Source organism: Delphinus delphis, chromosome 19 (genome assembly GCF_949987515.2).
Source record: "Delphinus delphis chromosome 19, mDelDel1.2, whole genome shotgun sequence".
In the NCBI taxonomy this organism is placed as follows: Eukaryota; Metazoa; Chordata; class Mammalia; order Artiodactyla; family Delphinidae; genus Delphinus; species Delphinus delphis.
Genome location: NC_082701.1, coordinates 52166578 through 52180433, shown reverse-complemented (window position 1 = coordinate 52180433; position 13856 = coordinate 52166578). Strand labels below are relative to the sequence as shown.

At 55.6% G+C, this 13856-nt stretch overlaps 1 protein-coding gene across 1 annotated transcript in view; it reads left to right on the top strand.

Annotated features, from left to right (window-relative positions):
- STX8 (syntaxin 8) overlaps positions 1–12258 on the top strand; it is a 239952-nt gene extending 227694 nt beyond the window's left edge. The window contains exon 8 of the mRNA XM_059998072.1: positions 12087–12258. Coding sequence (XP_059854055.1) covers positions 12087–12154 — 68 coding nt within the window. The 3' untranslated portion in view covers positions 12155–12258. The remainder of the gene's footprint in view (positions 1–12086) is intronic.
- The last annotated feature ends 1598 nt before the right edge of the window (positions 12259–13856 follow it).

Here is a 13856-nt window from a genome sequence, read left to right as displayed (position 1 = left end):
GCTGAGACTAGGCAGGGGGCCGATACGGCCTCCAAGACACAGAGTGACTCTCCACCCAGAGCCCCAGGAACAGTGCTAGCCATCCCCACGTCAGCCAAAATGGGTTGAACCGGCTCCTCCCAAACTTTGGGTGAAATTTTGTGTCTACTCTGTCATCCGATTCCTACCACCACCCCCTGGCTTCCTCTCGACTTCAGCCCCCAGCTGGTGGCCAGCACTCTGTAAAGTGAGAGGGCCCCTGGTCAAGGCAACAGCCCTCTGTTTAAGAAGCACACTTTCCACTGGGGCATGGAACTGTCAAAACCGGCCCCCCGAGGACACTTGGCCACCCAAGCAGCAGTGCGCTGCCTCGTCACCCGGACCGCACTTCCCCGCAGACCAAGCAGTGACGGAGCACACTGGCCGGGGTCCCCCTGCCCTGGCAAGTCCTTCCTCTCCAGCTCGCCTTTTCTACACTCCACAATAAGTCCCCTTTCTGTTTCCACTTGTCATTACATCACCCTTCATTCCAGCAAACTCTCGTCATGTGTTATTTCTAAGCTTACATATTATTAACATTCAAGGATAGCAGTTTCCTCATGCCATGTAGGAAGGCACCTTAATCTCACCCGCAATGTGTTTCCAGATGCCACCGTGGATGGCCGGTTTCTGGAAGGTATCAGTACCCCCTCCCCCACGTGCTCCTGGAAGCTGAGGGAGAGGAGAGTGTGCCTTTGAGCCCCCCCCCTTAGCCTGTAGGATAGGAAGAGATGGGCTGTGTTCCTCTTTCTAGCACTTAACCCCTTCTAGCTTTGGGGTTTTGTCTGTCTTCACCTGCTGCGCCCCCGACACACACACACACACTCTCACTCTCACAGATAGCAACTCAGTGAAGGCAGGAACGTCTGTCTGTCTTGTTCGTTGCTGTATCCCCAGTGCCTGGTACCCTGCACATGTTCTATCAATGTTTGTTAAATAAATCAGAAGCCGAGAGAGAGAGAACCCAGAGGGCATCGGCGTTGTTTCTGCTTTCCTCGCCAAATCGGGAGTAGGGACCATCTGTTTCATTTGCGGATTAAACACTGACGGAGCCGGCTCCATGTGTAACGTGTATAAAGGGTACGCGTGCCCAGCAGCAGTAATGGTGGCACAGGTGGCTCTTGTTAGGACTGTGGTGGCAGGAACAACGTGTGCTCGCCTGGGACCTGCTGGATCCAGACGGCCCGTGGGCCCTACACGGTGTGTCTGGGGAGGAGGGGTCCCCAAGGGGGAGGCTCTGAACACCTAGTTCACCCCATCCACGGTGTCCTTGTAGGCCTTGTTTACAGCGGGGCCTCTCCTGCCCTGCCCTTTGCTCTAAATACCTCTTGCCCGAGAACTTGAGGGCAGCTTTTCTTCACTTTGATCCCTCGGGACATCTCTAGCGAATCAGAGGATACTTGCAAGGTGATAGGATGTGTGACTGTGAAAGAGAAGAGTTTGGTCTCTTAATGGTGACAGCTGTTTCAAGTGGGACCTCGGCCCATTCAGAGTAAGATGCTAGATGCAGCACAAGACGGTAGGCTCCCGGGAGCTATGCCTTTGCACCGTCCTTCCAGCGCTCAGCCAGGAAGGCGAAATTGTTCTCGTGTGACTCTGATACTTTTACAAATAATTAGAGACGAACAGTTGTTCTCGCTGATGGTGTCTTTACTGAAGGATCTTGGTTACAAGTAAGGGGAAATGACTCTGGCTCGTTTAGGTTAAAGAACATGTAATTTATTTGAACGACGTTGGGTTACTTGCAAGAATCTAAGGGATGATGGGGCCAACCAAGTCTCAGGAAGGGTCAGAAGATGGGCAGGCCTGGGACCTTCCAGCCGGAGTTGGTAGAGTACCCCTCCGGAGCGTTCCTTTGACGGTGGCTGAACCCCAACTCTGTCAGTCCAAAGTCACAAAATTCCTGGAGAAGAAAGCCTGGTTCGCTTCACTGGCTCCACCGCTAGACCCACCAGCTGTGCCTGTAGGAGCAAGTTGAACAGACATGGCTGCTGCTTCCTCCCCTGCCAATAATATGTTCCTTTGAGGTTTGAGACGCAGACACTCAGTTCAGATCTACCACCGAGTAGCCTTTGCATCTTGGCCAAATGATTTGCTTTAAACAAAACACAGCAGATGGGTAAGCATTTGATGTATTGAGAAAGCGTCCTCCTGATGGCCGCCCCTCCCTGCGTTTCTCTACCTGAGTTAGGACGTCAGCAGCAGCGCCTTCCTGTCACCTTGCCCGTTGTCCCTAATTGATGCCAGACGATGCCTCCCAGTCCGTAGGGCCCGAACGAAGGGGTTTGCAATGGTGAATCCATAGCCTGACTGGAGCCACAGAAACCTTCTGATCCTTCATCGAGAGGGAACTGTCAGAACAAGGTGTCCATAACCGAGCTCCCGACCGTGTTTTCAGAGACACTTGAGTTTCTGCCAGACTCTCGCCGGGTTCACATTCCCAGGGGTACCAGTGCAGCACAGTGAGAGGGTGTTGCTTAGCGAATGTCGGTGCGCCGGAGAATTGGCATTAAGTGATTGACTCGACAACTCATAATCTGCTGATATGAAGGGTTATCTGCTTACAGGTGAATCCTGTTGAATTATGGCCGGGCAGTTGCCGGGCTGAACTTATCTCAGGGACGGGAAATGAGTAACGCTTTAAGAACAAAGATGGGACCTAGAAACTAGGCAGCACTTTCTGTGCAGGAAGCAACAGTAATGGCTGAGCCCCTCCACACAGCCCCTCCAGGGAACGGTGTCTTCTGCGGGGGGTTTTAGTTTTGTTTTGGGGAGGCAGGGGTGGGTCGATTTTCTGCCTTTCTCATGAGACCGGGAGACCCGTAAAGAGATGACGTGTATCTTTGCCCTGTCGGACCTGACCCGCAATGAGGACTCAGTAGATTGTGTTGAGTTTGGTTCTGGTGTGGGTAAATCTAACTCGCTTGGGCGGTGCCCTCGGCTAGGGCACTTGACCAGCAAGTCTGACCCCTCCGTTGGGACCTGATTTGCCCCGGGCCAGGGAGATGAGCTCTCAGGTCCTCATGCTGGGTGTCCACGAGCCGAGTGTCAGCCTCACCACTCCCATGGCTGTGACAGGGCCACCTGACGCCCAGCAAGGCCCTCATTCCTGGAGCCCGGACCCCGTGAGCCCGCCTTTCACTGGGCCTCCATCCGGCTCCTCTGCCCTGTCTCTTGCAGTCCTAATTCTTTTTAATTTCCTGTTTCTAGGCAAGTCCTTTTTCCCTCCTCCCCACACCTCCTCTCGGGTCACCCTCCCTGCTTCCTGCTGAGAACCGCGCTGCCTCTGGCCCCCAGATGTGTCTCTGCACCGCTCTCCTCCCCCCAGTCAGCTTCCTACTCTTCAGAGTTGCTTCTTGTCGAGTTTTTCTATTTACACAAAGCAGGACCTCCTGTCCGCATTGAAGTGGGGTGCTCATCCGGGGCCTGGGCCCTCAGAGGACAGGGGGAGATGCCAGCGCCAGGAGGGTGCCTCTCCCCTTCCCACGTCACCCCAGCACAAATCCAGCCCAGGCACACTCAGGGGAACCAGGTTCATCCCTCCAAAGACTCATTTCGGAGAAGACCCCAGCTCTCACCCTCAGGAAGCTGGTACTTTCCAGAGTGGAGGCAGCGTCAGCACCCGTGTGTGCCAGGCCCTTGGCCGGGGAACGTCACGTAACCCTCCCGCAGCCTGGGGACACGTGTGTCGGCCCTGTGGACGTGGAACACGGAGGCATCGAGCGGCCAGCTCGCACGGGCCAGCAAGGGGCCGGGCTGGGGTCGGCAAGTCCTCCCTGTGCCCGGCGCCGTGTGCGTAGGCTGTGACCTTGTCGAAAGGCAGAGACACGAACGCCGTCACAGACACATTCCGTCGGCGTGACATAAAGCCCTGGGAAAGTTAAGATCTGTGCAATTCCAGTTTTCTTTGTTTTCAGTCAGAACCGAAACACAGGCACATCCTAGGCATGTTCTTTGCCCTCTGATGGATTTCTCTGAGGGGCAGTGCCATCACGGCTGGCTCACAAGCCCTGGCATTCCCCCTCGCGCGGCAGGACCTCCGAGGGCCCCCAGGTTGCCTCCTCCCACCCTGACGCTCCATCCCAGCCGGTCCTGCGGCTCCTCTCGCCCTCACGGGCTCTCATTCACCCCTGAGCCCCGACTTTCTCACGCAGAGACTGGGGGAAATTGTTGTTCTACCAGCTCTCTGCCCGACGGTGAGAAGAATATTGGGATCTGAGCACGTGTGCCCTGTGGCAGAGCGGGAGCTCTGACGTTTGTACTTCTTGCCGTGCTGTCATTTTCATCATCATCATCATCATTCGTGCCACCACAGCTGGAGTGTCCAGGCTCCCCGGCCCCCGAGTCCCGCTCTGCCCATCCCCCCGCGTGGCGAGATGTCTCCCGATGTTGGGCACGTCTCTGGAGCTCCCTTGGGCCCCTGCACACCGTCTGGGTCCCCCTTTGGGCGTGCTTTCACCGTCTCCCTCTGCTGCCGGCAACCCTGTCCTCAGCGCACACCCTTGCCCTGCCCTTCCTCCAAGGCCTTTCACATTTCACTTTCCCGTGGCTTCTCTCGCCTGGTGCCCACAGCCAGTGTTTCGCCCGGCACAGCCGCCCTTCCTGTGGCTAATAACCGACAGGGATGCTGCCAGATACTCGCGTCCCACCTTTCCTGGATGCCCCTGTCATCACCCCCGGGCCTCGGCTAGAGATGGGCTGGTTCTCAACTAAATGCCACCCAGGCGTTCCCCTGTTTCTGACCCTCTTCCTTCTCTTCTGGAACGAATGGCTTTTTATTTCTGTTGTTAAGCCAGGGGGCCGGCTTGCTCATCGGACGCGCGCAAGGCACCGGTTGGGGGCCGTGGGTTGTACGGGGTCAAGATCACTGTCCTCACAGCCGCCATTTATGGAGCGCCAGTTATGATCTAGAAGTTTTATATCCTTCATTTTATTGAATCCTCGCAGCAAGCTTAGGAAGTTGATATTTTTAGGCTTGTTCTACAGATGGTGCAACCGAACTCAGAGTTAAGGAACTTGCCTGACATTTCATAGCTAGAAAGTGGACATGTTTGAAGTCAGGTCTCCCTGAGTCCCCAAACCAGTGCCCCTTCCGCCACATCAGACCGCACGGTGCCTGCTTTTGGAGACCCTGTGACCTAAGGAAAGAAGCGTGAATAAGTAAGATAAGAATTGAAAGATGGAGGCCAGTCATTGGAGAGCAGTGGCCTGGCTGTGAGCGCCTCTCTGACCCCAGGGAGGCGAGGTCTCTGTGGGTGGAGAGGTCTCTGTGGAGGAAGTGGACTCCGCCCTGGGGTGGGGTGCGAAAGGGATGAGGGTGCAAGCCGAGGAGGCAGGATGATGGGTGGAAGGTCTGTTGAGGGGATGGGGGAGCCCGCTGGAGCCGCAGAGGAAGGTTTACCCGCCAGCGGAGAAAGGAGAGCCTGGCGGGATGGGCTGAGTGCCAGATAAGAAAAGAACCAGAATCAGCAAATCAGAGATGACTTTTGCACAGTATTTTGGTGAAAGCACAGTTTGGGGAAAATTCAAATGTGGAACTGTGGTGTGAAATAGATTCACGAGCAGGGAGAGAACAGAGGCTGGTCTCCGCACTGTGTCTGTGCAAACGCGGGCCCCCAGCCGAGTCGCCAGGTGGGCTGGAGGAAGGCGGCCCATGCCCGCGCCCCGCGGCCGACTAGACGCAAACACGGCTCCCGAGCGGGCAGGTGTGGGCCGAGGGGGGGAGCTCAAGGGAAACTGCCACTCTTCAGCCCTTCAGTTAGAAAGTCAGAATGTCAATATGTTCACCGTCTCTGCACGGCCTCTACTCTTTTCTCAGCATATTTGCCTAGTAAGGGGATTAAAGGGAACATTTACATGAACTTTTGAAAGCCAATATTCCAGTTTTGTCTCTTCTTCTGCGATTCCCTCCCTCAGCTCAGGAGCCTACTGCAGAAAGATCTGTGTGATCAGTGAGAACCCGGTCAATACATACGCAAATGCCATGTATCGATGGGCACAGCTGGCGAAAACAGCTCGGGGGCCTTTCTTAAATGTCCTCTGTGGGTCCTCAGAGGCTGCGTGAGAGCTGTTTGTGGGCCCTGATCCTTCCAGTGTGAAGAACAAAGCAGACAATAGGAGGATATACAGTTTGGTTCCAAACAGCCAACCACAGCTGGCAGCCAGTATGGCTTTCCTTGTGATGAGCAAAAACCAGATAGAAAGGCTTCCATAAAACTGGCCTTTGTATCCCCCTCCCTCCCGCCACCTCGCCCCTCCATCCCACACTCCTCTCCCTCCCCTCCCTCCCCTCCCTTCCCTCCCCCTCCCTCCCTCCCCTCCCTCCCCTCCCTCCCCTCCCTCCCCTCCCTTCTCCTCCTCCCCTCCCCCTCCCTCCTCTCCCCTCCATCCCCCCCCTCCCCTCCCTTCTCCTCCTCCCCTCCCTCCCCCTCCCTCTCTCCCCTCCCTTCTCCTCCTCCCCTCCCTCTCCCCTCCCTCCCCCCTCTCCCCTCCCTTCTCCTCCTCCCCTCCCTCCCTCCCCTCCCTTCTCCTCCTCCCCTCCCTCTCCCCTCCCTCCCCCCTCTCCCCTCCCCCCCCGCCATCATCAGTGAGCATTAGGAGCCGTTACCCACACTCCACTGTGGCAGAGGCGTTGGCATCACAGCCGCCGTAATTTGCTGGTTTCCAGTGTTTCACTGGAAAAAATATGGACCATGAATCCCGATGGACAATCTTCAGCAAACACAACACTGTCCCTGAGAGACCGTGTTTCACATCCTTTCCCTGTTTGCAAAGGAGTTTTTCTTACATCTTTTGGTAATTGCCATGAGCTGGACTTGTAAATATTATAAGTGGTTGAGTAATACTTACCTGGTAAACTGACCAAAGGAAACGGACGGTTTTTTCCCACTCTTGGAAGTCTGGCATCCCAGGCCTGCCCCTGAAAGGGGCACTTGGGGATTGGAAGGGAAAATCTGCCCTGCCAGGTGCCAGCAGGCCCCGCGCAGAGCTGAGTGATGTGTGCAGGAAGGCTGCCGGCGTCCGCAGCCTCGCCCGGTGTTTGTGTGCTGGGTTTGGGGGCAAAGAGCATTCATTGTTTCAGAAGTTGGTAGGTTCCCAGAAGTTCCACTGTCTTTCCTGGGTCTGAAATGTCCAACATTTCCTTAGCCGGGGGCAGGGGCGGGGGATGGATGACTAGACCCCCTGAGGTTTAAGCCCTACTCTGAGGCAAGAGAAAGAAGTTCTCTCTGTCACCCATGACGGAATGCTTTTCCTGTTCTTCCCGTGGCCAGTGGCCATCGGTGGCTTGGTCTCCCTCGTCCTCTAAGCTGGAACTACCTTCCTATATCTGAAGTGTTGGGGGCTCTTCCCTGCCTCTGTCTTTAAGGAATAGCAATCCCTCTGTGTTTTGCGTGGTGGTGGTGTGGTGGATTTTCTGATGATGCCTTTTGGTGATACTTACTGAAGTATCTGTAGATGAAACGTGTGGAAGTTGCTTCCAAAACATACACCAGGGACAGGGAGCGGGTGGGGGTATAGATGAAACCAGATCGGCCACGAGCCCACCCCTGTTAAAGCTGAGTGGTGAGAGCTCATCACAGCTCCTTAGACTCTCCCGTCTGCTCTTGTATTTGTTTCCATTTTCCCACTATAAAAAGTTGCCCAAAGGAAGAAGGAAAGAAATGGGAAAAGGAAAGAAAAAAGAGAAGAAACTCTTTATCTCAGTTTTCCAGCCCAAAGACACCTGGGCCTCTCTCTCTCTCTCCAATAAACCCCGTGCTGTGTCGGGAATCAGGATCCCCACCCCCACCCCTAAGACGGGCCCCAGGGGTAAGAAAGGGTAAGAGCCTGGCCCGAGGGCTCCATCCCACCTGGATTCCAATCCCAGCTCTTCCTCTCACCAGCTGTGGGGCATTAGGTAAGAGAGTTAGTTTTCTAGAACTTCAGTTTCCTCATAAAAAAACAGACAAGAATTACCTGTTGCTGAGACTCGAGCAAGGCAACCTGGCCCGCTTTGAACAGTCCACGCACGCCGTGACTCAGCTCTCCCTGGCTTTGAAAAGACCCTTGGTTTCTCTTTCCGAAGCATCCTTCAGAGGGGAGAGACTCCATTCAAGGAAGGTGCTAGAGCTGTGTTCACATCCCAGAAAAGCCCAAGCTCTACTCTTTGACCCAAAAGAATCCACAGGGCTGCAGCTGGCTTTGGCTCATCCCTGTCACCTGCCTCCTCAGAATAACTTCCTCAGTTGACCCTGCGCGCACCCCGGTTTACTTAAACCTGCTGGAAACCTCCTACCCAGAGGACCCCTGTTTGCTCCGAAAGGGTTTGAACTGTCTTATTTGTCGTTGATCTCAAAGTCCCACTTTTCATCTTTGGACAAGTAACCAAGTTTATCACATATTATCAAGTTACGGTCTCTGGTGTCAGCAGGTGAAGGGCGTTTCATGTTTCACAGGTCTTGTGGACCCCGTCGTACCTTTCCTGTGGCACCATTTGTAGAACTCACGGTTTCCGTGGTAGAATAATCAGCAGCTGAAAGAGGAATCACCGTATTGACGATGGTTCCCGTAGGGCCTCCACACAGCCCACGCGGCGCTGTGAACCGTCTCCGAAGTGCGGGAGCTTTTCCCCATCCCCCTGGGGTCTCTGCGGGGTTTGTAATTGGGATTGACCATCTTTCTCTTGGACTCAACGCGTTTTCCTAGCTCCGCTCTCCCCGTTGCTTTACCTCTTCTGTGTCCTTCTCGTTGGTGCCTGATGTTCCTTCCAGATACTCAATGCATTTATTGGTTTATAGCAAAAAGAATGTCTCGTGCCTCTTCCGTGTGCCAGGCCCTGCCCCAGGCACAGGGGACGTGGTGGTGAACACAGTCCCTGCCATAGACGCTCACGTGCCAGTGGCGGATGTAGATAGTAACTGACTGAGGACCCAAATCGTGGTTGAAGAAGGGTCACTGCAGAGACAGAAGGAACACGGTCCATTGCAGGTCACGAAGGAGTTCCTGGAGGATGGGAAACTGATGCTGAGTTTTGGAGGATGAACAGGGATTAGACTGAGAGGGGCAGGAAAGACAGCACGGGTCCAGGCCGGGAGGCAGGAGGGTGCAGGGCACGTTGGAAGAACCGAAGTCAGGATGGCCCAAGCACAGGACACCGTGTGGCTTCACGGGTCGCAGGGGGCAGATGACGCAGGGCCTTCAAATGCCATGAGGAGTGGAGATTCTAAGCCGTTGGACCGTTTTGAGCCAGGAAGCAACCTGATCTGATTTCCATTCCAGCTCAATTGTGGGGAAAGGATTGGGTAAAGGGAGCGGCTGGTCAGTGCTTGCAGTGACCCAAGCAGGAGATGGTGGTGACTGTGATGCCTGAGGCTGCTTCCATCGGACCATGCGTAGAAACTCAAACCCGATGTATGGTTTCTCCTTCCCAGCCAGTTACCGCTCTTGATTTCTTTGTCCTGCTTTTCTCATAATCGCCCTGATTTGAAAATTCAGGGCCACTCATATGGGCCTCCCCTTGGGCCATCGCAGCCTTGGTCCGGAACCCGGGCCGCACAGGCAGCCTCTCAGCCCCACGCGCCCTCCCAGCCCCAATCCTGGCTGAGCGTCGGCGGCAGGACTTCTTCCTGAGCCCGTCTTCTCCCCTTTCCTCAGAAACGCAGTCCTCCCCCTTGGCTTTAGGATAAGCCTGGGCTCCGGAGGGCCAGCAGTGGCCCCTGACGCTTCACCTCGGTCTGTCTGCTTCCCTCGTTTTCACTGTTTTTTAAGGAAAAAGGTTGCACAATCTAAACCTTGCCCCCAGCCAAGAAACAGTGGGATTCCTGCCCAGGTGGAGCCTTCGGTCAGCCTGGAGATGTTTCTGGAGGCAGAAATGAATGAAAAGATGTGTTCTTCTGCTCTGGCAAGAAGGTGGACTGAGAGAATGTTCACTCAACAGCCACACACACCCCCACCGCCTTACTACAAGCATCTTGAAATGCTAGATGAAATATTACAACACCCCCTAGAGTGTTAACGGATGGCTGAATTTACAAGGAAGAAAGGAAATCCCAGATGAAAGAAATGGAGGGAGAGCCAGAGACCAGCACCTAAGTGAGACCATCCGTGGCCACAGTGACACAGAACAGGGTCGGTAGATTCTGTGAAAGGCCAGCCAGTAAATGCGTTAGGCTTTGCAGACCCCAGACAGTGTGACGCATCTCCTTTTTCTTTTTTGACAACCCGGTAAAAATACAAAAACCACTCTTAGCTCATGAGTTATATAAAGCAGACCACAAGGGACTTCCCTGGTGGCGCAGTGGTTAAGAATCGCCTGCCAATGCAGGGGACGTGGGTTTGAGCCCTGGTCCGGGAAGATCCCACATGCCGTGGAGCCCGTGCGCCACAACTACTGAGCCTGCGTGCCACAACTACTGAAGCCTGCACGCCTAGAGCCCGTGCTCCGCAACAAGAGAAGCCACTGCATATGAGAAGCCTGAGCACTGTGATGAAGAGTAGCCCCCGCTCGCTGCAACTAGAGAAGGCCCACGTGCAGCAACGAAGACCCAATGTAGCCCAAAATAAATAAATATTTTTAAGAAAGAGGCACACTTGTGGCAAGGCTAGAGGAAAAAAATGGATGCATGAACAGGTGGTGTGAGAAATAAAAAGGACTGAGATACAGCAGTGTTTAAATTATAGGAGAATATAATGAACACTCTTATACCAGTACTTTTGGACACTCAGAAAAAATGGGCAATTTCCCAGAAAAATATAATTTAACAAAACTGACTCAAGAAGAAGGGGAAGCAGAATTCCCAACGTGGGGAGCTGTCCAAGTGTGGCGTGAGTGTCGAAAACACCTTGAGCGGCTGTTCACTCATTCATTCAACGATTGTGTCTTAAGTCTCCACACCAGGCACCGTTGCAGAAAGCTGGCGATGCAGCCGTAAATAGAATCATCAGAACTCCACACGCTGTGTCCATTCTGTCCAGCAGAACTTTCTGTGAAGATGGAGATGTTCTCTGGTGTCTGTCTGATAGGGTAGCCATTGGCCACATGTGGCTCTTAAGCTCTGGAAGCCTGACGTGGCCAGTGGTTATCTGGTAGCCAATAAGATCGATAACGTTAACGGCTTCCTGTAAGAGAATAAGCTGCTGAACTCTGGGGACCCTGAGCTTTCCCGAAACAGCTCCTCAGTCTGAGGTGGGCAGTCCTGGTGGCCAAACAGCCACGTGACCCTGACTCCCCTGTTACTCGTAGAGCATTTTCACGTGCTTCACCTCATCTCCTCACTCCCCTCTCGGGGCCTTCATTTAGCGAGCGCTTGCGCCATCGTGGCCGGGCCCTGTGTCTGATACGCCACCACCGTGCTGGCCTCCGGGGTGTAGGAGGCACTCATCACCCACCAGGGAAGTCAGCGTGGAAGGCAGCGAGCGCGTCGGGGGAAGGGGCCGAGTCCTCCTGGGCCCTCCCTCTTCATCAGCGGTGCAGGGATGGGCGTGGTGAGTCGGGCTTGGTGGGCAGAGCTGGACACAGGGAGCAGACTGGCCGGGAGGGCCGATGCTCTCCTTTGTGGTCCGCAGACAAGAAGTTGAGGAAGTAAAACTAGAAAGTGTTAATATAAAAAAACTTAAAGAAAAAGTCTGTCTCTCAGAATTTTTTACAGAGGGGTGCCAAGTATCTTGGGCTCAAGAAGGAAAGCTAAAGCCATGTGGATAGGGGAGAAAATGGATTCTAGAATCAGTATTTCTTCATAGACACCAAGCCCTTTGCTTTATCAAGGCCTCGTCAATGCAAACAGAAAACGGGGCTGAGCTGTGCACAGAAGCCGGAGCGGGGGGCTGAAAGGGGAGGCCCCAGCAGGTCAGGAACGCGGGCACTTTTCCGGCACAGCTCTCGAGGTGGCGAGACAGCAACTCTCCGGTGTCCCTGGAGCCCCTCCCTTCCGCAGCCTCCAGCCTGCACAACCAGAGGCCGCTGACAGCCCCCCACACCGGGGCTCCCTGGAGAGCTGCATCCACTGTCTCCCAGAAGAGACCTCACGGGATGGGTGACGCTCGTCTGGTGTGAGTCCTCATAGGGGGTCTCGTATGCTTCTGTTTTTCAGGGATGATAATGGTGATTCTGTTGCTGCTCGTGGCTATTGTGGTCGTTGCAGTCTGGCCTACTGACTAGTGGCCGTCAAGGGACCACAGCTGGGACACCTGCCGGTGATGGAGTCAAGTTCAGCATCCTCTTGCTGCCCGAAAGCCACTCAATAAATACCCCCAAAGCTCTGACCTCCTGACGTGCGTTGCTTCAGCAAAGGCAGATCGTGTGGCAGCTCCAGGGAGCTGCTGGGGTATTGGGCAGTGTGGCCCTCGTGGGCTCTGCCTTGGTCATTGGGCTGCTAGCCCAGGGTCCCTCAGTGGTCACTGCCCTGTGGCTGCTGATGGATTCCGGCCACCCCTCAGCGTGCTGGGCTCCCTGGGGGGACGATGCCGAATTCCTACGCAGCTTGTGACCTCGAGTGTCTAGTCTGCTCGGGGAAGTCGTGCCCATGTGGGAGACCAGTGAACAGACAAGGCCACGTGTGTCCAGGAGGGAGGAAGGAGACACGCGCAGGCACGTGTCTCTGGGCAACTGCCGCCCGCCTCACTGCCCGTGTCCCCCCCCCAGGGCTCGCCACTCCTCCTGGTGAAATAGCTCAGGACTCTGCTTTAGGAACCACCTTCAGACCCAGAAGCATGTTCTTGTTTCCCCCTCTCGGTGTAGTAAGCCCATCTTCCCAGGCTGAAACGTCCTGTGCGCAGCCGGAATCAAGTCCGATGCATCTGATCGGGCAGGAAGGTACCGTTCAGGGTTCAGAGGAAGGTGTGATTATGCAGGGAGGAGAACAGTACCTTTATTTGGCTCCTAAACTGGCCCTGACAACCTTGTGTGTATGTGTGTACTGCACACGCTGCACACGTGTGCACGTGCGTGATGGCAAGGGCAGACGCATGGGCTAGGCCTGCGAAGGGTGCCAGGCCCGCGGGAGCGGCGGTGAGTCTGGGTTGGAAGGGGCAGAGGGCCAAGCTTCGTGCCCTCCCTCCTGGCCAAGCGGAAGGCGGGCCGGGCCGGCGGGCCATGCTTTACGCTCTGTGGCTCCAGGGGAAAGAATTGGTGATGAGAAACTAGGGCAGTTTCCAAGCACAAGATTTCCCTGGAAGAGGAGAGATCGGGCAGCTGGGAGGGGAGTCCTGGGGGGTCTCCTGTGGATTTCCTAGAGACTGTGGGCGGCTGCTCTCCAGAAGGCGTGACCTGACCCATCTCACCGCATCCTCCCTCCCCGGGGAGCCGAGATAGGCACCAGGAGGACCGCGCTGCAGCCTGGCGACCCGGAGACTCCAGCGCACAGCGAAGACCTGGCTCCAGACCCCAGGCCTCCGTCAGGGGAGTCAAGGTTCTGTGCTTGGTCAGTTGTAAGTCGCCGCAAAGGCTGGGTGACCCTATTCCCAGCAGCTCCCCGTTAGAGGGGCCAGGTCACTACCAGGCCACCTGGGCAGCCCCGCTGCCACCTGGTGTGTGTGTGGCGGTGACACGCGGCACTCTTCTGGGAGGTGGTCTAGCCCTGGACTCCGCTCCGGGCCAGCTGGGACGGCGCTGCAGTCACAGTCACCCAAATCCGAACAACCTCACTCCATCCCCAGCGTCGGAGCCTCCCTCCTGCTGCCCGTACACGCAAGTCGGCTGGGGGCCCAGACCCGGGCTGCTGGGACAGCCACGCGGGCTGTGGCAGAAGAAAGGGGACTCTGGGAACGTGCTGCCCAGAAGGGAAGCCGTCGCCTCTGCTCGCAGCTCCCTGGCTGGACTCACCTGATCTGCTCGGCGAGGGGACCGGGAGGCACCCAGAGGC